This window comes from Seriola aureovittata, chromosome 16 (assembly GCF_021018895.1).
Source record: "Seriola aureovittata isolate HTS-2021-v1 ecotype China chromosome 16, ASM2101889v1, whole genome shotgun sequence".
Lineage (NCBI taxonomy): Eukaryota > Metazoa > Chordata > Actinopteri > Carangiformes > Carangidae > Seriola > Seriola aureovittata.
Window position 1 is genome coordinate 17,273,199 of NC_079379.1, and position 25,190 is coordinate 17,298,388.

General features: G+C 42.1%; 1 protein-coding gene across 1 annotated transcript in view; it reads right to left on the minus strand.

Annotated features, from left to right (window-relative positions):
- kcnh8 (potassium voltage-gated channel, subfamily H (eag-related), member 8) overlaps positions 1–20,052 on the minus strand; it is a 49,517-nt gene extending 29,465 nt beyond the window's left edge. Inside the window, exons 1-6 of the mRNA XM_056398466.1 lie at positions 19,757–20,052; positions 8,302–8,535; positions 5,608–5,739; positions 2,662–2,789; positions 1,923–2,160; positions 1,577–1,734 (exon numbers count right to left, since the gene is read on the minus strand). Coding sequence (XP_056254441.1) covers positions 1,577–1,734; positions 1,923–2,160; positions 2,662–2,789; positions 5,608–5,739; positions 8,302–8,535; positions 19,757–19,832 — 966 coding nt within the window. The 5' untranslated portion in view covers positions 19,833–20,052. The remainder of the gene's footprint in view (positions 1–1,576; positions 1,735–1,922; positions 2,161–2,661; positions 2,790–5,607; positions 5,740–8,301; positions 8,536–19,756) is intronic.
- Between the last annotated feature and the right edge of the window lie 5,138 nt (positions 20,053–25,190).

Genomic DNA, 25,190 nt, shown 5'->3' on the forward strand with positions numbered 1-25,190 from the left:
AACACACAATCAGTGTTTAGTATTTTTTGTTTTCTTTTGATCAGTTACATTTTTGCCAAAGGGATATATTTGTTCAGATCAGGCTTTCACTCAGATTCAGGTGACCGTCAAGTGCAGAGCAGATGATCATGGGAAGTAGGAAAATATGAAGGAAATAAATAACATACTCCAAGAAAAGGAAAAAAGTAGAACGGTAACAAGAAGAAAATAGAAAAGAGCATTCAGTGTCAAATAATAGAACCTTGACAGGCTATCAAACAAGCCAAAAAAGCCAAAACAACAGAGACATTCGACGGAAACGAAAGAAAGGAGAACACCGTGGAGGGACACTGCTGAGGCCCCCTGGCTCATTTTGGTGAAAGATTGTCTCGGTGCTCAAAAGGGACATCAGTCTGAATGCTTTGTCCTTAGAGGGGACACCAAGCAGAACATTCAGCAATTACCGGCCATTCCTGCTCCCTCCCAACGGCAGCAGGGGGAACATGCCGCCCAGTAGCCCTACACCCAAATCCTAACCTACTGGGAGCGTGTGGTATTTCCATTAATAGAGTCTGGAACCAACACAGGCAACTTCGCCTGCAGCTGTGCCCACCCGTCCACCACCCCTCCCCTTCACAGTATAAAAGACACCGTATATTCTTTTTTTTTATTTTTTTGCTCACATTGCTTTCGTTACGAAATCTCCTCTTTATAATTGTCTTATTTTTTATCATAATACTTCACCTGCATCCTTTCTTTGTTTTCCCTTCACAGTCCCCTTACAATGAGCCCCACTATGCATCCTTCCCATACTGTATACTGGACCTTTTGATTCAGGTGAAAGTGGTTGAGTGAGAATAAACAGCGGCATAAAACACAGTAAACGCTTTCTTTAAATTAGAAGCCAGAAAGCAAAAACTTCCAGAAGCAACCAATCAAAGTCTCCCTATAGTGAAGCACTTCCTATGGGTGATATCATTCAGCCAGAGACAAGACAAGACAGTCTACCTAATTGCTCCGGATCTCTGTTTCCTCCTCCACTCAACTATTCTTAAGGGGGCCATGTATTTGACTCAAGCAGAACAGAAAAAGGTTTTAATGATACAGGTTTGATTGTTTTCCCAGCACTTGTACAGTGTGTGGAATCAATACACAGAATCAAAGAGGCACTGGAGCAGCGCTGGAAACAATCCATGTGATCTATTCTTATGAAATGTCAAATGTGCTACAGTGCACCACTGCGGTGACAGGATTACACGCAGGGTTTCCGCTCCTGGACATCAATCATGAAAATTAGATTACAATAGCATTCAAAGTCATGTTCTATTAGTTTGAACTTATATTTCCTTTTTTTTTTTCTTTCACCTTTATTTTATTTTTCTCTTTTCATATAGTTATTTTATTGCAGTATTAGATGTAAATAAAAATAAAAGTTATATTCTACATTAAAAATTTCTTGGAAGTCAATAGCATGAGGGACAAAACAAAAACTAACAATTTACAAGCTAGATGTACAGTAGATCATTGATTATGTTCCATATTAAACCTCAAGGGGTGGGGGGGGGTGGGGGGGGGGATGGGGGGTTAAGCCACTCACCACGCTGACTTTGAAGGCATAGAGCAGGTCAAAGGGCAATGCGGCCACCAGGTCGATGATGAACCATGTGGTCAGGTAGTGGATGCAGATCTGTCGGGCGTCAAAGATCACCTGGCCCGACTTGCTGACATAAGTTGTGCGAAAATTGAAAACAATGTCTGACAGGAAAATAGAAAAAAAACACAATTATGGTGGTAAGTGTCAAGAATTCCTTCACATGTACATGAATATGTACTTCATTTTGATCAATTTGTAGAGGCTTTGTTTCACTTTTAAATTTTTTTTTCTTCTCGCCAGTGTCATTGAAATCCTAATTGCATCGACTTCCACCAACCACGCAACGAACCTATGATGAACAGTATCTCCACTGCGATGTCGCTGACAGTCGTGCTGCGGGTCAGGTCATCATCATCACCGATGAAGCACACGTTGTACGGCACCGTCACGGCAACGTAGAAAGTGGCAAGCAGAATCAACCAATCCCAACCGGCCTTGAAGGTGCTGTAGTGCAGTAAGATGAATTTGGACTTCTTGGCATCTGCTACCTTGTATTCTGGCAGAGCGGGCGGGTCCCCAAACACATTCTGGACAACACAAATGTGTATGTGTAAATACACTCTCTGCTAACAACAGGAACATCACGGGGACACTAGCTAGCTCACTAGCTTGACCCATTATATCTTCATAACATTACACTTTTATGACATTTGTTCTGTAGCCTAATGTAATCTCTGTTTTTCCTCTGCTCTTTGACCAAGTAGACGGCTTGTGATTAGATTAGCAGGGACTAAATTGATACTACAAATAAATTATACTCTTGTTCATCCCAAGTAATCTGTGACACACAGCATGAGCTAATGCACCACAGTGTTTACTGGAGAGTTTTGTTTACTGGAGAGCCACTCTCCACCTAGAGACAATGTTTCTCCTCAGCTCCCTGCCCTTTGATTTTTTTTCTACTGTGCTTTAGCAACAGCAGCTTTCGTCTCACTCCCTATGTTTTAAAGTCCAACCCCAGCCACTTTTGAAAGACCCATCATCATGTTACATCCTGGCCAGTCGTTATTGAAGTAGTCCGATGATACCTTGTTGAGTTTAATCTTGCTCTTCTCTCTGCTGTGGAGGTGACCAGAGATGTGGTAGAGCACTGTACTGCTCCGCAGACGAGCCGAGCTGAATGGAGAGCCTGTTTTCACCCTGCCGCGCCGTCGCTCTGTAAATATACACACAGACACACGAAAGTTAGTGCACACTCCCCCTACAATACTTTACCCCCCAAGGTTACCTCCTGATGAGTGAATCAGTCATTATGCTTGATGAAACACATAATATTCTGTCCTATTCAGGAAATGATATGCAACATGTGTCATTTCAGGGTAAAATGCACAATTTCTAAGTAAAAAAACCCCCCCAAAAAAAACAGGGTATTTACTGTCATTTTGCTTTTGTAAATGTCAGACATTTGTTATCTGGGTTGCTTCACATTATTCAGCCATAAATATTGGTTGATGATGTTTTATTGTGTACGCACTCTCTCCAAAGAACGCTGCAATTTTCAGCTTTGACGAGTCAGTGCTAGGGCAGAGAGGCAGTTAAATATAGTGGGGTAGATTTGTTATGGTGGATTGCTACAGGGGTGGATTTGTGCACTTGCAGGTGTACTTATGTGTGTGCTTCTCCCAAGTTTATTGTAGTAGTAGATAAAGCAGATGTGTAGTGCAGGAGGAGTGATGTGCTCAGATTAAGGAGTCGGGTAATGGGAGAAGGCACTTTATTGCTCATGGGCTCTGAGCCCCATTCTCATTGCTACGAACCCACAGAAAAGGACTAAAGCCAGATTGGCTCGAGGGCAGATAACGGCAATAACAAAGCTGGAGAATAGAAGTGATAGCTGCTTCTGAGTGTCCTTTGGAAAGTGTGTGCGTTCTGTGGTGTGTGTTGTGCATGTGTGTGCATGGACCCCAGACGAGGCGAACAGACAGGGCCCATCCATCCAACACGGTGTAGCCTTGGGGGACACGACACGGCAGGAGCACAGAGACAGAGACATGCTTATTTTTAGATCTAATGAATTTCCCTGCGCTTTTATAGCCATTCATGTGAGGGTAGAGGGGGAGTATAGGTGGGAGGGGGGGTGGGTGTTGTGTATAAGGGGGGTGGGGGGGTGGGGGGGGGGTGGGGTGGGAGAAGGCATGTAGGGCAGATAGGGGAGGTGGGAATACTGTAATAGCAGGTGCAATAGATGAGAAATAGAAGTGATGAAGGGGGGCACCAGGAAGCTAGAAACAAGTGCGATTTTACCAAGGATGAAAATGTGAAAATTCATGACAGAAAAGGAAAAAATAGAGAAGGTGAGGGGAGAGAGATAGGTGACTGTTGACAACAGAGACTGGGTTTCCCTCTTTTGCACACATTGTCCAGTCAGTGTGCAGGACAGAGAGCGAACTGGGTCACATCCAAAGTGTCTGTCCGTCCTTGGAGGGCTTCCTCAGCATGGATGGAAACACCCCTCTGACGTCATAGTGTCTGTGTAACTCCTGGTTTTATAACATTTCTCTTTTTTAAAACACTGTTAATGATTTTATCTTTGACTATAATCATTATTGTCCTCTTCCATTCACTTTGGTGTTAAACAAATCAGGTTTACCTACACCCATGCCAACTCACTAACTCTTCTGCACCGGCTAAAAACACACACAAAAAAAAACAATCCCCCCCTGCTACGTCTGCACTGACAACGGCAATATGCAAATGTTCTGTGCGGCTCACCCGGCATATTCTCATTTAAACGAGCTTGTCAGACCCAAACCCATTATAGTGAGGCGTTTCTCTCCGTCTGACAGCATGCTGCATCAGCCTCTTTCCTTTGCTATGAAAAGCATTTCATTATGTGGGCAAAAATAACTTTGCTTTCTGCTTCCTGTTCTCTCTTATTTACAGTAATGAGAGTAATTAGGCAAATCCAGGGGAGGCAGGCCTGAGATGAGAAAAGTCAGTTTGCTGACTTCACAGACACACGCCGTGACCTTCTCTCTTGCTTTGTAGGTTGCTTTTGGCCTCAGCTTAGATGTTGCCCTTAAGGTAATCCTTTGAGGAAATTGATTTTGAGAGCAAAATTTGCAACTTTGTTGTTGTTAGTTGTTATTTGTATTTACAATGTTGGATATTATTTAAATACAGGAAGGGCAAACATGAGGTGAGATTCTGACAAAGATATCGGAGTCATTACTGCGCTGGAGTCATCAAAGTGTTTCTTGTTGTCTAAACCTAACTCTCAGTCTATATGTTTGGGGCTTTGCAGTCCACCATCCACGCCGACCACCTGCCTACAGCGTGCGGGCAGAAATGCTGATTCTCTGAAAAGGACTATAAAACACACCTATGCTACTCAGCACAGATATTGGCTTCATACTGAACTGAGGGGTCAAAATAAGTTTAAGGACAAATGAAGTGATGGTATATCTTCAACACAGTCATCGCAAGCATCGTGTTACTAGAAATTTGGTTTGATGGATGAATGACAAATCCTTTCTGTTCTGTTCAGTTAGCCACAGCCTTAAAGAAACCAAAATTCACATGCTAAATGAACGGGAACACACCTACTAGGGATGTCGCTACAACCAATACAATCTGGGTGAGTGAGTTTCAGTTGTGAACTTCATATCAACAAAATGTCGTCAAAATGATCATGTCCTGAAATTTTACTGTTATTGTTTTGTGAATTTTGACAACTGGCTTCCAATGCTCCACAGGTAGTCTTCTCAAAAGCTAACATTATCTTGTTTAAGCTAACATAGCGTCAGCTCCTAACATGAGCTGGGTGCTAATAACGTTAGTATGACTGTTGGTCTGTCATATTAGTCAAGTTAAACTACTACTTACACACAGACTATGTAGAGGTATGTGCTTGGTGTGTGTGTGTGTGTGTGTGTGTGTGTGTGTTTGTGCGTGTGTGTGTGCACGCGCGCTGTTGTATCGAATTTGGCCTCTGGAATCGTGGAATTTCAGTAGGATCCCCAACACACACTGACCTTCCTTCTTGTCCTCTTGGATGGCTTTAGCCTTAGTGTCGGTGATGTCCTTAAACGAAGCCAGAAAGAGCACCACGTCTCCCTTCTCGTTCTTAATTGGCACAATATCCAGCAGGCACCAGAACAGCACCACTGAAAGGGAAAGACACGCTTATTAACACTATTAAACACCGTCTTTGATTATACACAGGATGGACTCACAGTGTGAGTGTGTGTGTGTGTGCCACTGTGTATATGTGTACATAGAGCAACAGACTGACAGATTCCCAGACTTATTAGTAAGCCTATCTACAGCTGGAAGTCCCTTGGGAGACGCAGAGCCTTTAAACAGACCAAGTCTCTTTTCCCCAAGCACAGCAAGAGATGAACCCATCTCTGAGGTCCCATCTCCTGCTAAATAGATTGCTTTTCAGAGGAACTGCAGGTCAGCATCTGTGAGCATGTGTGCTTCTGCACCAGTGCTAGTGCACTTGTGTTCAAGTTTGGTTTATCAAAAAGATGTAATAGGACACTGAAAAAATGCCCAACAATATTATCATTTTGTGCATTGGTGAACCTTAAATTTTCATCTTGCTCTGCCTTTCATTCTTGTCTGCTCAGTGAGTACAAATGAATTGCTGATTAAGAGGGATTTCCCACGGAGATCCCTCCCATCACTCCCACGCACTACATCTTCCTTGCCTGGTGATGACTCAATTACAGTGTTTTTGTCTATGTGTGTGTATGTGTGTGCGAATATGTGCGTGCCAGCGAGACAAGGCAGCACTATCAAGCACACACAGTGAGAGAAAGAGCGTTCCTGATTGCGAACATGCAGCTTTCTCTTCTCTCAGGCAGACAGGCGGAGGGCAAACCGAGTCAATCAGCTACACTTAACGTTCAGGACTCTGCTGTGACAGACGGAAAGAGAGGAATGAGACAACACAAAAAAAAAAGGGAAAGAAGGAGGGAGATAAGCATGGGAGACAGACTGACAGACAAACTGACACACATGTGGAAATGGTAAAAACAAAAGGAGGAAGAAAAGAAATGGTATTGTTGCCATGAGAGAGATGGAGGGAGGGAGGTGAAAGGTAACAAAGGGACAGTGATAGAGAACAGAAGGGGAGAGGAGAAGGGGGAGTGCGACAGAAAAGACAACCGAGCGAGAGGGTGGCATAGACAGTCACATCTGTGATGGTATTAGCAAAGCTGTGTCTATGCAAACTTCACTGAGCTGCCTGCTAAATCTGCTTTGTAAATCAGTCGAAGAAAAAATATAGAATATGTGGTACAACGCAGCATCACAAGGCAGCATCATAAACAATCCTTACAGTCCTTGTCAAAAGGTGCATTTAATAGCTGCTGTGGAGCTTTTAATCCTATCGCACCATGGAGTTCGCTTGAACACGTCCACTCTGAATCTCTGCCCACATCTCACATTTGTTGCTGTGCAATTTAAGCAGGTGTGGTGTTGGCACACATTGACAGCTTTTAGAGAAGCAATTGAACAATCAGAGCTTAATATGTGGGATTAAGACTGAGAACCTACCTAGCTCATGAAGCTAGGAAGCTACATTATAGTGACAGGAACAAATGATGACAAGAGTGAATGAGATAGACACAGCTGTACAACTGTGCAACAACAACTCTTAAATCGACAATGTGAAAAACATTAACTGCTCCAAGCAACCGCTCTCAGTGTCAGCTGAAAATTATGTCAGATATATCAGCATACACCAACAACCGGTTAGGGAAAAGACGAAACAATATAACGCCCCTTACCGAGATCAGGTGTCAACATCACTCCAATTATCTTAGCTCGTACAAGATGAGAATTCTTTGAAGTGATCACAAAAATGGGAATTTATATTAAAATTTTTATCACAACTGTGAGAAAACTTTATTATGTAATAATAACCGGAAATAAATAAAAAAAATTTTTTTGTAGATTATCAGAACTGAATCTTATGCAAGACACACAAAAACAAGAAGCATAAAAGTAAGAAAAACACAACACATGCCAGGGCACATGGCACCATCCCACATCACAGTCAGCATGTATCCACTGATGCCTAGATGTGCTCATTATTTTTGACTCCATTTTGTTCGCTGGCCAGCTGGCTAATCAGTGAGGCACACACATACACCAAACCGCACCACAGCACACCACAGCATACCACAGCCAGCTATCTGGCTCAGTGTATTTGAAGGAGACAGGGTTAAGGAGTCACCAACTGACAGCTACAAAAGTTTAATGTGTCTCAGTGTTAAGTAATAACTGAGACTTTTGTGACGGATTTCTTTGTTTAATCACCTTTTAATGAGAACGGACCAATAAAAAAATTTAAAAAAGTTATCCATCCATTCCTCCAGTCATCACTTTGTCTCTCCATGGTTCCATCTATGCCAATTTAAATGAAGCTTCTTCGGAAATAGCTACAGAGAATTGCCATCCATTTATGGAAATATACAGGAAAAGTCCCACATGGTAATCACTCTGTCTGTGCACTCTCTAATGGCTTTCTGTGCTTGTCTACTTGCCGAGGTTCCAGCACTTAATTGGTAAATGGTAGAGGAAGGCACAGAGTACTTGTTTTATGGTAACATGACCGGGAGAGCCACAGAATCAAATGATAAATGAAGGGATGACAACTACTGAACCAGCAACAAAACCAAATTCAGTCTGTTCCCAATAACTTTTGCAATTCTCACCTGTCTTTTTGTAGAACATGATCTCATCCTTAAACTCCTTGCGCTCCTCCAAGGCGTCATCGATGCTAAGGATGATGCTTTCGCTGGTCTCAGGCCCATAAAGGAATTTACAGGCACAGCTCTTCTGCATGACCTCCGCCCGGGAGAATCCTGTGAGCTCGCAGAAGCCATCAGAGCAGTAGACGATGGGAAAGCCCTTCGACACCTGAGCGTTGGCCAGGATGAAGTTGCTGTCTGCACGAGAATGAGGAGGAAGAGGCAAGGTGAGAATGAGGGTAAGAATTTAAGGTTGTTATGGGGTTGGGGCTGTGGTATCATTGTAGTACTTTTCCTGCTTACTCAGACTTAGACAGATATATGTTAACATATATTTACACTGAATGTAAGTGGCATGAATAATAACCAGTGTGTTTTTCTGACTCTGGGCTTAAAGGGAAAAATAGTAAAGCTCCCCACAGACCAGATCAGTAGTTTTAAACTATTCATTGTTGTGCTCCTTCACGTATCCCTGGAGATCCCAAAACCAATCCCTTAACAACCACAGATCAGCAGCACCGCAACTGTATAGTAATGCAAAAATATAAATATTATTAATTAACACTGGTAATATAAATTAACATTATGAAGAATGAAGAAGATGAAGAATGAAACCTTCTATCATTTATATTTTGTTTTGGCCACGTGGGGACTGTGTTACAAGCAGTAAATGCAGGAAAGACATATAAAAATGGAAAATCAATTTAACTCAAACATTTGTTTTGGGTCTCCACCAACTCCTGGGAAAAATGTCTGACTCTGTTGCTGCCTAATGCTCCACTATGTTCAGTAGCTTGTCGCTAAATTTGCCTGTCTTTGTTAGTGCTGAGCCCATAGCCTTCAGTGGGTTTATCAGAGCTTTTTGCTGAAACCATCTGTCTGTTATGGTTAAATCTAATGAGAGAGCCGACAGCAAACCCAAGCTGTAAAATTGTCGGCTGTAAAACCACAATCAGTGAGCTGAAAGACACTAAAACGCTCTATAAAGCTGAGGGGAAGAGCAGAGACAGGTGATAATTCTCTGTGGGTTGGTCAGTATTAGAGACAGCTTTCACAATACACATATTCATTTGACCCATTGCTATCATAAATATCTATATCGAGCAGCTTTAAATACCTTTTTAAGGTAACGTGGACACTGGAAATTATTAATACAGTCCCCAACTGAAATTTAACCAGCTCATCGAGGATGTTGTACCACCAACACTCTGGTTGTGAGACCACCACTTTAACCTCTCAGCTCCTCCACTTTTGAAACTTCAGATATTAAAAATGGAAACAAATTCAACTGGTCAAGGAGTGCCTCTCTGAGCGTTTAACTGAATCGCCACGCACTAGCCTCCGGGGCCTAAAATGTAACTTTTAACACACAGATACAAAGGCTGATGGGATCCTCATCGCAGGTAGATGAAGGCCTGTGTGGGCTGCAATATGAAGGTCATTTACTTCAATAAATGACTGATTTATCTGCACAGTGAAGAGCTACTCTTGAAAATCATTCCCTAGTGTCAAGAAACTGACCCTGAATTCATAATACTTTTAGTGAGAGTTGCATTAAAGAGAGGTTATGTGTTAAGGGGAAATTTTATTAAAGGAAACAGTGAGAGAGGAAGCAAGAGTGGGGGGATCAGTGGGGATTGTGCTCAAGTGATGACAGTGAAAACAGAACCGCATTACTGCTGAAGTCTATCACAATTAATTAGCCTATTTGTGCCTAGCTCTAAATACCCAGTTGAAGTGGACCAGCTGTTTATACCTGAATCCATCTATCATGGCACACAAACACAACACCCATCCACACAAACAAACACCCACAGTGCCAATGTAGTGCAGAATGATGCTGAGCTGTGCTGATAGACAGCTAATGTTTACAATGCAATGCCTATTATGCAAGACAGTGGACTAGTGTGGTTTGGCAGATTCTAAAATGTGCGCGCGTGCGTGTGTGTGTGTGCACGCTGCTGTAATTTGAGAAGGAGTCAAACCTGTTCAAACTAGCCCCTAAATTGAATAATAACATGCAAGTCTCAAACCACATGTACCGTACATGTACATGTAGCATGAACAAATCATACCCAATAGATTTTGGGACATTATTAAAATGACAGGAAATAACACACACACATCAAGCCACATGCCTCATATACACAAACACAAAAAGTGACGTAGAGCTTGTTTATAATAACTGTTTGAGACATCCTGCGAAGTGACTTGTTTCAATTACATTTCATTACAAAAATCAATTTTCTGCATCGATAATTCCTTTCTCCACCAACCCCAATGTTTAATTGTTTTATGTTGTACGTCAAGCTTTGTTGAGGGGAAACCACCTCAGATTTGAACTGGGAATACAACGGCACAGAACAAAACCCTTGTATGTGTCCCTCAAGAGGAATGAGCAACATGCTCCTCTTTATAATCCCATTCAGCAATCAACAACTGTTTCTGCACGCTCGCTGGCACTCGCTAAAAATTGTGATTCTCGTCTGTTTCAAGAATGTGAAAGGAACCCTCGGATTATGTAATAGTGAATAAAGAATAATGCTGCAATGTTGTATTTGCTGAGATGTGAGAACAGAAAAATATAAAACAGCAGACTTTACCCTGGAATGATGGACGACACAATGAGCTCATGGTCAACGTAGCTGAATAAAACGCAGTGACAGTGATACCCACTCATGAAGGAGAAAAAACACCCAGAGAACACATCTCTTGTCAGCAGTAATGCTCTGACTGGGTGGCCCAGACAGATGGTCAGAGCAGGTCTCCTCGCGTTGGGACCGGCTGTCAGATGTGAGACCCCTCAGGCTCAGTGGTAAGCAAGAGAGAGAGAGCGACAGGACTGCTGGCTTCTCGGGGACCTGAAGCAAAGGCCTGCAGCTTGTCTGGTGGCAGCTCCCTGAGCACGAGAGCATGGTGCTGACAGAAAACGAATGTTTACTGTGAAATACTCTACTCACTGTATTGTGTTTGACAGTGGATTACTTTGGTTAATAGAATTGATGGATATGACGTGTTGTTTGCATGGACAGTAAGTTTGTATCATATGGGAGCGGAGGCGAAGTGATATTAGGTGACAAATGGACACTCAAGAAAAAGACACTGTCCTCATTATTAGATTATTGTGTAATATGATTTAACCTATAGCTAGTTCATTACAGTTTTTACATACACTGCTCTTAACACCAATAACACACCAACGAGGTCCCGTGTGATAAAACCACAATTTAATACATTTAAGACGGACAACAACATGGAGGGAGTCTGTCTCAGAATTATGCACAGGAAGCATACAGTGTGACCATTGCCCACTTTAAAGGCCCTGAAAACCAAGGTTTTTACTTTAGCGATGAGGCCCTATATGAACACAATTTTGGTTATTTTGCATGAAATATTTCAGCATAGAGAAATGCTTCAGCAACTATCAGTTGTTGACGCTTGTTTTAGGCTGACACAGAACATGATTACCATTTACGTAATGTTTTTCCTTTTTTTTGCTTTGTCCTTTCCACCAAATTCCCTCATTTTCCCTTTCCCTTTCCATCTACACCTCCCTCCTACTGTCCTACTTTTCCTGGCTCCTTCCCTCCCTCCTTTGCCAATGCACTGGCCTTGCATCTCTGTTCTTGCCCCCCCCCTCTAATTTTACTACCTCTCTTCCCTTTCTTTCCCCTCTGTCTCTCTCTCTTTGTACCCCCCTTTTTCTCTCAATCACTCCCACTGCCCTTTGCTCTATCCCTCCTTCCCTTCCCTGCCTCCCCTATCGACCTTCGCTCCCTCCTTCATTTCCTTCCAGCTGTTCTTCATGTCCCTCCTACCGTTTTGGATTTCTGCCTAATTACTCTTCATCGTTCTCTCTGCCCTTGGAATTCTGCCAGTCTATCCTTCTTTTCCCAATTTCATTTATTTCCTTCACTCTTTGCACACATTCACCCTTTTCCCCACCACTTATACAGGAACATCATCAGTCTACAATAACTATTTTTCCTCTGCACCCTGAACCTCTGCTGAAGGAAAAGTCCGAATCATCTCCTCATATCCTTTTTAGATTTCACCTCACTGTTTCCCCTCCTCCCCGCCTCCCCCATCTCTTTGTCTCTTTCCTTTGTTCCTTTTTTTCCCCAACTCTTCTACTCTCAACCTCTTCATCACCCCCCCACCCCCCCGCACACACACACACACACACACCCATTTCTCTACTGTATCTAACTCCATTCTGAATTTCTTTTGGCTAATTGCTTCGATGTAGAAGCCCATAGATCATCTCCCCTCATGCTCACACTAGTGCATGACAGCTGCTGGAGAAACCCCACAGGGACACAGAGAAGAGAGAGAGGAGGAAAGACAGAGACAAAGAAAGAGAGGGGGAGGGCAAAAGAGAAAAGAGGGCAGGGAGAGAAGAAAGAGAGCAAGACGGAAGAAGAGAGAGATGGTTACAGAGACTTCTTGTGCAATAGAAGTCAACTGAAGGGCCTTGTAATTGTTGGTGAATGAATGATTTGTAAAGCATGTGTGAGCTATTAATAAAAGATACTTGCGTCATCATACCATCAAAACACCAGCGTAAGACAGCTAATTCCTCTTCTTAAAAAAGAATTTTCCTGACAAATTACCCCTTGTGATCATGCAAATAATGTAGCATTGTTAATAAATATAAATGGACTGCACTGGGGTTTTCTAATGTTATTGACCATTCAAAGCACTTTACACTACAAGCCACATTCACGCACAAATTTATACAGTGCTTCTATATATACAGCACATCTCTATCACACATTTACTCATACACCAATGTTAACTCAGGGGCAATTTGGGCTTCAGTATCTTACCCAACCTGCGGACTGGATGAGCTGGGAATGAAACCGCCAACCCTTTGATTTGATGATTTGACTTGAGGACGACCCACTCTACCTCCTGAGCCACAGTAGTAACGCAAAGTTGTTATAGTGTCACACCTGGCATGCTGTTTTCTACAAACAGGAAGCGCTGCTTTGTTTTGTGACCAGGATTTCTTAACATTAATCTAGTAGTTTTTTAGCCAAGCGAGCAGTGTTGCTGGTTGGGCTTTGGTTCAGCAGCTTACTGATAGATCGCCATGAAATTCAGGTACAGGCATTCATGATCCCCAGAGGATGAATCCTACCAACTATGGTGATCCCCAAACTTTTCCTCTGTCAGTGAAATATATCAATAACTACTGGACGCATTGCCATTAAATTTGGTTTAGACATTCCTCCACACAAGTTAAATTTGGTCATTCTTTCAGTTTTCCTCTTCCATCAGGTCAACATTTCTGAAGGTGCATCTCTTCAGTACACTCTCCTGAACAAGTGGTGGTGGTAGAAGAGGGAAGAGGAGTGTGTGTTTGTGTGTGTGTGTGTGTGTGTGTGTGTGTGTGTGTGTGTGTGTGTTAATGTTGTCTACACACTAACTTGTCCCAGATTTGTGGTTTTAAACAAACTATGCGCATTCACCAGCTCCTCGACAGCCCCGTGCCACCACTCAGAGCAACCCCAGAGCTATTTCAGGCGCTACTTTGATGATGGGTGAGCAAGCATGAGGAAGCAATGGAGACACAGAAAGAGAAAGAGAGAGAGAGGGTGAAGCAGAAACCAGCAGACACACAGCAGGCAGAGAAAAAGATGGATGACGAGGCAGGTGAGAAAGTGAAAGATGAGGGGGATGTGGACAGGCAAGGGGAAGAGAAGGGGAGGCTGAGAAATAAACCGAGGCAGACGGATGAGGGTGGGATAGGGACAGAGGGCAAGAAGGTGATGTGAAAAGTTGAAAGTAAGTGAGATGGAGCTGTGAGAGGTGGAATGATGAAAGATGGAGATGTAGTGTTGTAAAAAAAAACAAAAATGGTGGTGAGAGTGGAGTGATGGATGGAAAGACCTCCTCACCTTGTTTTCTGCCAAAATTCACACAGGCCTCTAAGAAACTGCTACAGAGCAGTCACAATGAAGTAGCCACAATAAAGTCCCCCTAGAGTTGCCATAGTTACCAATGACACACACCATGGCAACCAAGGTTACAACTGTACAGTTTGTCTTAGAAATAGATTCTGAATGTCGTCAACACATGGGATTATGAGATTCGTCACAAAAATTTATGTACAAAGTGAAGGTTGTGGATCATCAATTATGTGTATTTTCAGATGAAATCAGAACATACACACATCAATAATCAAGCACACACATACAGTATATACACACGCACACTCACACAGGTGAGCCAACAGTGGTAATCCTCTCACACCGTGTAACTGAAGACAGAAAATCATTAGAAAATCCACAGCCTTAATCACTTCTGTGCCTCTTTATCATACAGCCCTCCAGGCACTCACCAACTGAAACATTACACCAGTCATTACATTCCTGTAATTTCCCAACCCACCTCCCTGCTTTTCTTTCTCTATCTCTCATGGTCAATATCTCTTTCACCCTCCACTGTCTGCCTCCCGACTCTGCTTCCTCAAAATTTCTGTCATACCCTCTCGCTTTCTGACAAAGCCCAATCCCCTAATTTGAAAAATTAATTGAGTCTAAAAATGGCCGACTTGGCCCAGACTTCCGTTGGTGAAACCCTGTTTTTCGATCGTTTTGGACAGTCCATTAGAGACGCTGATTAGGAGAGGAATCTCGCTCATTAGGTGAGTTAACAAGGCAGAACGTCCGCGGTGACGAGGAAAGCTCTCATGCAGAAGTCCCAGAAGTTTGGTGGAACAGACGAGGTGTTTGCCCCCTTTAAGTAGACAGTAGTAATCAAGTCTAGTGACCTTAGCGTGAGGACAGTGTTTGCCTGTACTGATGATGGTGGCTGTGCCCGCTTAACTGGATACTTTGTCAAAGCCTTGTTAAAGCCAGCGGATACTGCTTGGTTGCTATTAATTCAAAACACTAATTTAACATTTTCCATACTTAGTTGATGCCTTTAGCTATGATAGTTTACAATGAGTGAGTTAGGCAGATGCTCAGGATCTTGTTGCTTTTAACAGGACATGCAACTGATGATGTTGCAGGAAACAGGCTATGTCTGATTAATACAAGTTAAAACATGTTGTCTTGAGGCACATAATTGTTCTTACACTGTATATGCAGTGAAGCAGCAAGTAGGTATTTTCAGCAAAAAACAACTATGATGAACCCGCTGTATTCTACCTGCCCAGAGGCAAACAGCAGACAGACAAAGTTAACAGCTAGGTTGTGAAGCATTTACAGTAGCTAGAGCACCAGATATTTGGTGGATGTGGAGACTAAAAGAGCTAGAAAGACAGTGACTAGAAGGACTTGGATTTGTCAAGTCGCATGAAACACAACTTCAAATGAATGCTAATGCTGCTTGTGTCTGCTTGATGTGTAAGGCAACTGTTTGCTAACATGTTCGCTTTTACAACTTAAAACCTGATAATATGTGAATGTTGTGTTTAAAGCTTGTTGCATCAAGTGGCAAAAATAAAACAAGTAGAATTAATAGAACAAATAACTGTTAATGGTACAGTATGTCTTTCGTATAAACTGCTAACTTTTTGTGTTAGCCTGTCTGCCAGCAAAAGCAAACTTCTCCAGACAGCTTAATGAGCAAGCTAGCTAGCTTATCACCTGGTAGCTAGATGGTAGCAAGGCACTTGGCTTGGTTATGTATATTGCTATACCTGACATGTCACTGATTAGCTTACCAGCCATAGCCTGGAGACCTGAAAGTAACCACTTTTGCACCACCTACTTCACACGGACACATGAATAGACTTAATTTTGCTGCTTTCTGTGCTAGCAGGCACTATGGCAGTACGTCGCTGTGATTTCATGACATCTATATTCTATGCTGTTCACTAGGATACAGCACAGTACCATCCTTTCTGTTTATTTATACCCTAAAATATAACCGTCTCTACATTAAGTGGGCTTTGGAGAAAATGGGAACAGCAGTGCCAATCCACTGCCAGTAAGTGAGAGCCCCTCTGCACCCTGCAGCACTACAGTCAATGATGATTGATTACTCCTTCACAGTCTCATAACCGCACTCATTACTTCTTTCATAGTCATTCTATGTCTGAGGACAACATCAGACTTGCCTTTTTTACAAGTTAGCATAATGATATTGTAAGATAACAATTTACTAAGCATCTATTAATGGAATTTAAACAGTTGCTAATGTCTTCCCAACATATAATCCAGGTTATCGCCATTATAATTAACTTTATTGAAACATATGTGCACAGGTTTGTGGTCTGTGGTCTTTCAAAATCAGTAATTAGCTCCCTAGCTCTTAAGGCAGGTCATAAGGTCAATGGTGAGACTGAGCCATAGGGACGGCAGCATTACATCCTCTGTCATCCTAGGACAGCAGAGTCTGATAGTGAGTTTTTAAACATTCACCTGGAAGCAAGTGGTAATCACAACAGGGGATCCCACAGCCACTTTTTAACAGCTTAATTAGATGTGCTGCAGTTAAGAAAAGTTAATCAGAGGAGAGGAAACTTCTGATTTTACTTCCCTTGTGTTCAAAGACAGAGACAGCTGAACACACACACAAACACACACACACACACACACACACACACACACAGAGACAGAGCTACACACACACACATACACATAAAGTTATGTGACACAAACCAGCAAAGTGCAGAGAATGCTCCATTCTTTCCCTTTTCTACCTGCTCACTTCCTCCTGTTTTCATCTCTTTACACCCATACAGACTCACTCTCTCTTTTACCCACATACACACTTAAACATTACCACCACTGCCCTGTACTGACTCAACACACAGCTGTTCCATGTCGTTGAGTCAGTGACTCTGACAGTAATTACCTGCCTAGTGGAGGTGGAGCTAGTGTGTGCTGAGAGCTAGAAAATAGCGATCTAAAAGAATGGTGCAGGATGGGGGCAAGCAGCACTTACTGGGACACTTTACACGGCCCCCTAACAATTGTACCACCCAATTGTCTGCTGCTTAATAGAGAGCTGCAGGAAAGAGACCTCAAACCTGGAAATAAGGTAGCATTTTTGCACTTCTGGTTCCCACACCCCAAAGTTGATTAGCTTTTTTGAATGGTTTTTTGGTTCAATGCTTGAGATTAGGTTGCGGTTAACACAAGCTCGAGACATTTTCACGTTTTATCATACGATGCAACTATGTCAGTAAATACCCCACTTATTGTAGTGTTTACGTGCCTTACACAAGGGCCGGTTGCTAACAAGTGGCTAAATGAGACTCATGAGAACAGCAATTTGAGCTAAGTCAGCTGTGGGATGCTGTGCGAATATTTATCTATATTTTCTTCCTCATCCTCTGAGAAATTGTGAGTAATTGAAAAGCTGGTAGTTCCTCCAAACATGGAGAAATCATTTAAAGCCTTAAACATTTTACATATACGCTCATCTAAATGAGCAAGCAAACTTTCAGTGTCTTCTCCCAGCTGTTAATGAAATTGAACTTGAAAGTTTCCGGTTATTAACTGCCTCTGTAACCACTAGGTTATTTCTGGGACACCTCAATTTATTCAAATAAGCATCTGAACATGTAAGAATATCTCGCTTTGTGAACACTGAAAAAGTTTAATCTATTTTAAAGGCCACCAGTAAACGTGTAAGACCTTTTCTATGACTACAAATCAGATCAGGTTAAGGACTTGCCTACTCTCACTTTTGTTCATTTATCATATGCTCTTTCCAGGTCTGACCTGCCTGCCTGGGCTTTGGATGACGTCAAAGGGAATCACATAGCAGTGAACCTGGCACTTCCCATATATTTGCTCCTGGCCAGGCCATCAGACCCAATTTGTCCTGTCAAGCTCCACTGCCTCCAGTCTGCCCCATCTTGTGCTCCAAATCCAACGTTAATTTCTTCCACCTCGACCAGCTCAAGGACAGCAGTTCATTCTCTGGGGCTTGACAAACCACTTGTGCTAGGTACACTACCACTGCAATCCCCTTGTGTTACAACAGAGATCCTGCCCAGGCAGCTGAATGTTTATTGCTACTCGATATATAGCCTGCTCTTATACAGTGGTGCTCAACCTGTAGTTATGGGAACTGAAATGAGGAAGGATGTCTGTGGTTATTATTGTGTGTCTGTGATTGGTATGGTGATGTGTTAGGGTTAAATACAGCTCAGGGCATGATGTAATATTACCATTAGGTCTAAAAAAAGGAATTTTAACAGTAGGTGTTGAGTATTGAACAAAAATGCAGAGTAAAAGCATGTAGTGGAAAAATACTTGCAGATTTTCAGACACCAAATCTGACACAAAAAGTAATATTTGTGTTGTTTTTGACAAATAAGAAATATACAGTAATAGGTTCCTACACTGTATATGGCCCCTTACTAGCTGCACCATGTCACACTAATATAGTATGGTTAATATTTGAATGAAAGAACAAAGACAGGCCATGATGCAGCTTTTAAACAAAGCAAATCATTGGAAAAAACGTATGCCTAAGTGCCTAAATGAACAGCAAACTCTTAAAAGCCTAAAGATGAGCTGAAACTAAGCAGAAAATGGATAGAAGATGAGGGTGGCAGCTCACATGGACTAAACAGAGCAAAACATTACTGCTTTCCGACAATCCTCCAAGAGAAGCAGAAGATGTTCATTATGAAAAAAGAAGATCACTAAGATGAGAGGCGAGAGTTCAGACCAAAAAGTTGTCTTTTAGAAATGCCTGTGTGTGCCTCAGCCCTGGGAAAGACTTGCTGTAACGCTGCCGCCGACCAATTAATTTTGATAAATGCGACTGCTGGTTTCAGACCGAGGAGAGAGGAAGATCGCACCAGCCACAGGACTTGTCGGCCAAAGAGCAGAGATAATAAAGGTGAACTCCACGGAGGGGATAACATGACGTGTGGACAACTCCGAAAAGTTGCATATGTCCAGGTATGTTCCCAAACAGTAAATATATGAAACAGGCTTCAACTTGTGAACAAGTTGTCCAAATGCGTGGAGCTGCCCAGTGTGTGAGCGCCCTGTTAACGCTTCCTCGCTGTCTGTGGTGCTGAGGTTTCAGCAGGTTTCAGCACCGCGGACAGCGACAGTCTCGGCGCGCTAATTGGTGTGGCAGCGCTCTGGCTTTCCACAACTGTCTGATCCAGAAACATGAAACGATTCTGAGTTACCTTGAAGTTACAAGTCTGTCTCAGCAAAAACAGACTGCTGGCCTGAGATACCTGATGCCACCTGTAATTGAAAGGCCATTCGCATCAAGGACAGAAATGCATGAAAGGCATTGACAGCCCTCTTTTATTTGATTATTGCAGGTGTTAGGCTGTTAATCTACTCAAGGATCTCCAGACTACAGTGTGCTTTGTCAGTCACCTCACAAAACAGAATGCAGACCACCTGGAAATTTACACCAAAAACTAAAATAGCTGCCATTAAGATTCGACTGTTTGAAAAATAATTAAAAGCAAACTTACGAGTGCCATCAAACCGTGTGGCTATAGTGTCCAGAAACGTGTTCTGCGGCGCTAATAATCCCTTCATCACAGGCATTTTCCCTGCTTAATGTCGAAGTCCCCATCAAAGTTACTGAAGAGAAGGCGCAAGTCGTCCAAATGTGTGAGGCGCTCCCACTGAAGGCGCTGAACCTATATGAACAAGCAGCTATCCGGTCAACTCAGCACAATGCGATCCCCAGGCGATGGGAGAGTGCACGGTGATGCGCGCACCCGTGTGTCTGGAGCTTGTGTTGCGTGTGTAAATGACAAGAGGAGATGAAGCCCACAGGTGCAGTTCAGGTAATAGTCAGGGACGACCGCGAGAGAGTGAGACTCCCTGTCAGCGATGCCATTATTATGACGTTGGATTCAATGATCATCTCTCCTCAGCGCGCATTGGTGGGAGGCATCAATCACTCTCAACAACAATTGTGATCAAATGGGGGAGTTTGTCAGTGCAGGAACACGGTGGAATCACAAGTCAAAAACACAACTTTTATGTTCACTTTTTTCTACATAGCTTCTTTGAGAAACCAGCTTTCTTTGACGTATCACCACATCAATAAATTGTCATTAGTTTATCTTTGTGCAGGCGCTCTGTATTCATGTGGGCTCAATTCCCCAAAAGAACAATAGCGCCCCACTAATAACTCAATCGATGGAAATTCAATTAAAAGCAGTGAAAATTCCAGATTGATATAACTGACCATGTCTCCTTATATATTGCACCATATACATGCAGAAATAAGTCTATCAGCAGTTTACATTAATGCATTTCGGATACCAGTGGCTTCGTAAAAAAAAAAGTAGAAACAAGAAAGTTTGTGCAGGCAACTGATAGACAAAGAGGGAGGGAGGGTGAGAATGAGGGAGAGAGAAAGACACAGAGGTAATGAACAGCATTTCTTAATAAATAAATAAATAAATGAATAGATAAATGAAAGTGAAACAAAATGCAATCATTGCACGACAGAGTAAGAGTAATTGCTCCCGGAGATGCATGGTTCATTTACATTGTTGTGTTGATTGTCTGACAGTCAACCTGTCCACGCTGCTGCTTCTCTCTCTCTCATGCACTCTCTCTCTCTCTCTCTTTCTCTCTCCCTCTCACTCTCTCACTCTCTGTCTCTCTCCCCCTCGGCTATCCTCTCAGCAGGCAAGCAGCTGGCGATGGCAACAGACATCACACGAGATTTTGGCGCCGCCTGATGGCAAAAGTAAGGCACGACCTGCATGTAAGTCTTGACTTGGGTCAAAAATGTTCAACAGACCAATCAGTGGCACGACAGCGCCCTCATGTGGACCGTATAGCGAAACAAACAGTTCAAAAGCGACTTCAAATTCGTAAACCCACATTCACCCCATGCGTGAGTGGCACATACGTGTTCTCTAAACATGTATGTATTACAGGAACATTCTCTATCTATTGTGTATTCTTGAATATCAGCGTTGACTCAATTAAGATTGTGAAAATGATGGAAAGATTGCAAATGAACACATCAAAATTCTGCCCCATGAAATCATAACTAATCATATAATCCTAATTTGCAAACCCAGGCTCTCTTCTGTAAATCCATAAGTGGGATCGCATCCAAGGTTTTTCCATTACTAGCTTCATGAAGCATTTACAACACACCTCTAGCAAACAACAACAAACCTGGAGTACATGCACACACACATGCAGGCGAAACATAACAGATGCAACTAAACTCCAATCTAGGTCAATCCTATTACTAAGAGTGCTACAGCATTAGACCAAACACCAAAAGTCAAGCACTGTGCCTCCCACTCCTCCACAAAAGTGAAGCAGTTGTTACAGCTGTTATGTCATTTGGACAAAGTGAAGTCATCAGGTGCTCTAAGGCTGACTTCTGTGAATCATATATCACTTCAGTGGCCTCAAACAAACAAGAAACTGTATGTGTGTACATACACTCATAGAGACGTATACAGGATGCACGTAAGGAGACACATGAATCCCTGAGGTGAGGCAGTGCGAAGGAGTTAAACACAGAGAGATACTTCCATAAACATGTCAGCTAATAAAATTAAAACAGACAGCCAGCGCACAGTGATGCTTCACCTGAGTAATGAAGTGCTTAATGCATCATTTAAGCCTGATCACCGCTTCAAACACACAATTTGTGTGTATGGGTGTGCTTGCGTGTCATAGTTAAGTTCATAGTGAAGTGACAGTTGAGTCAAAGTGAGTCATTGTTGCTCAGGGTGTTACCTCACCAGAGAATGCATTAAATTCCACAAATTAGAGTCTTTTTACTCACATCACTCCATTTAATGTTCAGGAAGGAGTCATGCAATCATCAATCAGTTATTTATTCATGACTGAGAGGCATAAACAAAAGGTTTCATGTTTTTGAGATCTTATATTGAAACCACAATAACCTGGCAGTGACCTGGTGTGAAGACAATACAGGAATCGTTTTAATGCCAGTGAAAGCAAATAAATACAGTGTAGTTTAAAATCCTAATAGAATTTTAGAGAGAAAGATTAAGCAGACTTTGGAATAAATGTTGATGGAACTAACCAGGACAACATCATCATCATCATCATCATCATCATCATCAAAACAAATTAAGACTAAAATGCAGTAAACGATAAAACAACAAGAAGCTGAAGAATATAATTTAAATTTTTAAAAACAAATCAAAATAATCAATAAATTAAAAACAGACTAAAGAAGGTGTAAATACAAGAAAGGAGATTGACCTTGTAACAACTACAAAGTCAAACTCAAAACTACACTACGTCCTTAAAAGCTATTAATGTTATTTGTAAATGCATTCTTAGACTCACGTGTAACCAGTTAGGAAGCTATAAGAGTGTAATGTGCTGTCATCTTCTAGAGTTAGTTAAAGGCTTTGGATCAACTGGCAGAAAACTGTCTCCTAGATATAGTGAGTTGCTAAAGCCCAGCTAGAACAAGGTGGAGGGCTGGATGAAAAAGTCACAGTGCAGTTTGGTGCAGTCTGAATGTTGCCTTCAGCCATTTACTCTCTGGGTCTGATGTCTTTTTTGATTCAACCACTAGGGGTCGCCAGAGTTTAAAATGATTTGATCCTGCACAAAGCTGCTCCAACATGCAAAGATATGTTTAAATATGAAGGAAATTTATGAGCACATTTCATACCCTGTAATAAATTTAATCAAATAAGTTTGAACAATAGTGCACAACTGGAAGAATTGTGTAGGTAAAAACCTACAGGCTATGTGCATTTTGTTTTGGATGAGGTTTATGTCTCTCTGTGTTCTTTGGTTTCATTATAGACAGTCTTAGTTAAACTCTAATCAGTCTTTTGCCTGTATAACATACAGTCATGCATTTATGCTTTAAAACTCCCTTGCTTCGTCGCAAAGGCTACACTGTGCCAACATTTTAACTTTATGGTTTTTATGATGCCCTCTGGAGCTATAGAGGAAATGGGCATGGCTGTTAAAAGATACGGTATAAATTCATTTTACATACATATTTTGACAAATCTAATAGTCCATATTGTATGTGCAGTATGAACACAGCCGTGGTCACAATCACTCACAAACCACACCGCACAAGCCCTTCTAATACAAGAGGATATAGAAATGTCACATGACATATAAGGCCCATATTCCCTCTTCTAACCCCAGTGCATCCACTTTTTATCTTTTGTCCTTTACTCCTTTATTAATCCATTTGTTATTTGTATCTCCCCACAAAACAAAACCCATCCATTTTTAAATCTAGTGACTAAAGGTACCACCTGAGCTCACAGTCTTATCTGAAATCTGGAGGTCCCTGCATTCAAACTTGAACCTCTATTGTCAAAGACTTTCTGACTTTTAACCATGCATCAAACGCACCTTAACCCAAGGGTATGTCTTTCTCAATCACTATTTGATACGTGCACGGGTACGTTAACAGGCCAATGAGCCTGTACACACCCCAGATTAGGAGAAACCTGAGGAGAAACAGCTGCCTTCAAGCTTGGTCCTGGCACACTGTCAGTGATAAGATTATTGTATGGATATCTAATATGTTTGCAGAGAGAGGTTTGTGGATTAGAATGTGTCAGATTAGAAGTATGACAAGGACAGTGGTGGAAAAAGTAATCCTTAAGCAAGACTTGTCAGGCAGAAAATTAACCTGTGTAACTGATATGTGACAGTACATCTGACTATCATATGTGACATTACTAGATTGTAAGTAATGATGCATTGAGGTTGTGCCACTGTAGTTGGTAGAGGTGGAGCTAGTTCTAGCGAGCCAGATAGGTTTTTCTATGTAAAGTAACCATAGCTGCCAAATAAATGTAGTGGAGCAAAAGGTACAGTGTAGTTCAGTATAGGCACAGTATAGAGTAGTATACAATCTAAATTCTCAACTAGAGTACAAGTATCTCAGAATTATACTAAAGTATAGTACTTGAGTAAATGTAGGTTACTTAGTGAATTTCCACCACTTGACAAAGAAATGAAAGTGTACATTTTCAGATGACAGATCATTCGGGGTAAGGTGGTGAATGGTGAGTGTGTTAAGGTAAGGTGTCCACCTGTCACTCTGCACAAACACATACATGCATTTGTGAGTGCTTCTCGTGTGTTTTGCGTTACATATTGTGCATCAGATTGTGAGCGTTAGTGTGTATCTGCAAACCTACTTCAGATCAGGGAGTATTCATGAGCAAGAGAAACAGAGATGTGCAATACTGAGTGTTGGCAATCCATTTCCCCTTTAACACGCCAACATGATGCCTCCACCCATCTAACGGCAGCAGGCTCACTAACCATATCATGAGTTTATAATAACCACATCACATCCATGGCGAATGAGGTGGAATGAAAATCTAACCTAATTTGGAGAGATACACGACTGTGTGAGTACTAGGGTGTCCCCTGAGATGAGGCTCCGATTGAGAGAGCCGTGTGCTGCACTGGTAGCATGCTCTGTGAGCGTGTAATGGTCTTAATTATCATTTAGCATGCCAGCCTCATTGACGACGTATCAAGCCAGTGATAAAATAGTAGAGCAGAGGGTGACAGAGAGAGAGAAATATGAGCATATAAACACTTAAAGGCGCACACGCAGAACTGTAGTAGTTATCACTAAAATACACACACAGACACACACAAAACAGTGAACTTATGGGGGGATGATGCAAACACACACACACACATGCACACACACATTTCCACCCAGCTGAGTGACATCTCTCTCTCTGAATTAGTCACGATGAATGATGTGTAACCAGCCATGACTCGCTCTGGCTGGGGAGATAGCTAATTCACTTTGTTTAATTAGTCAAAAGTAGTAGAGCATGCTCTCTCTCCCCAAACATACACTCCCATTGCACAACATCCACCCAGCTACGTGGCTTTAGAAAAGACAGACCTGTAACCACACCGGTGTAACATTTCATG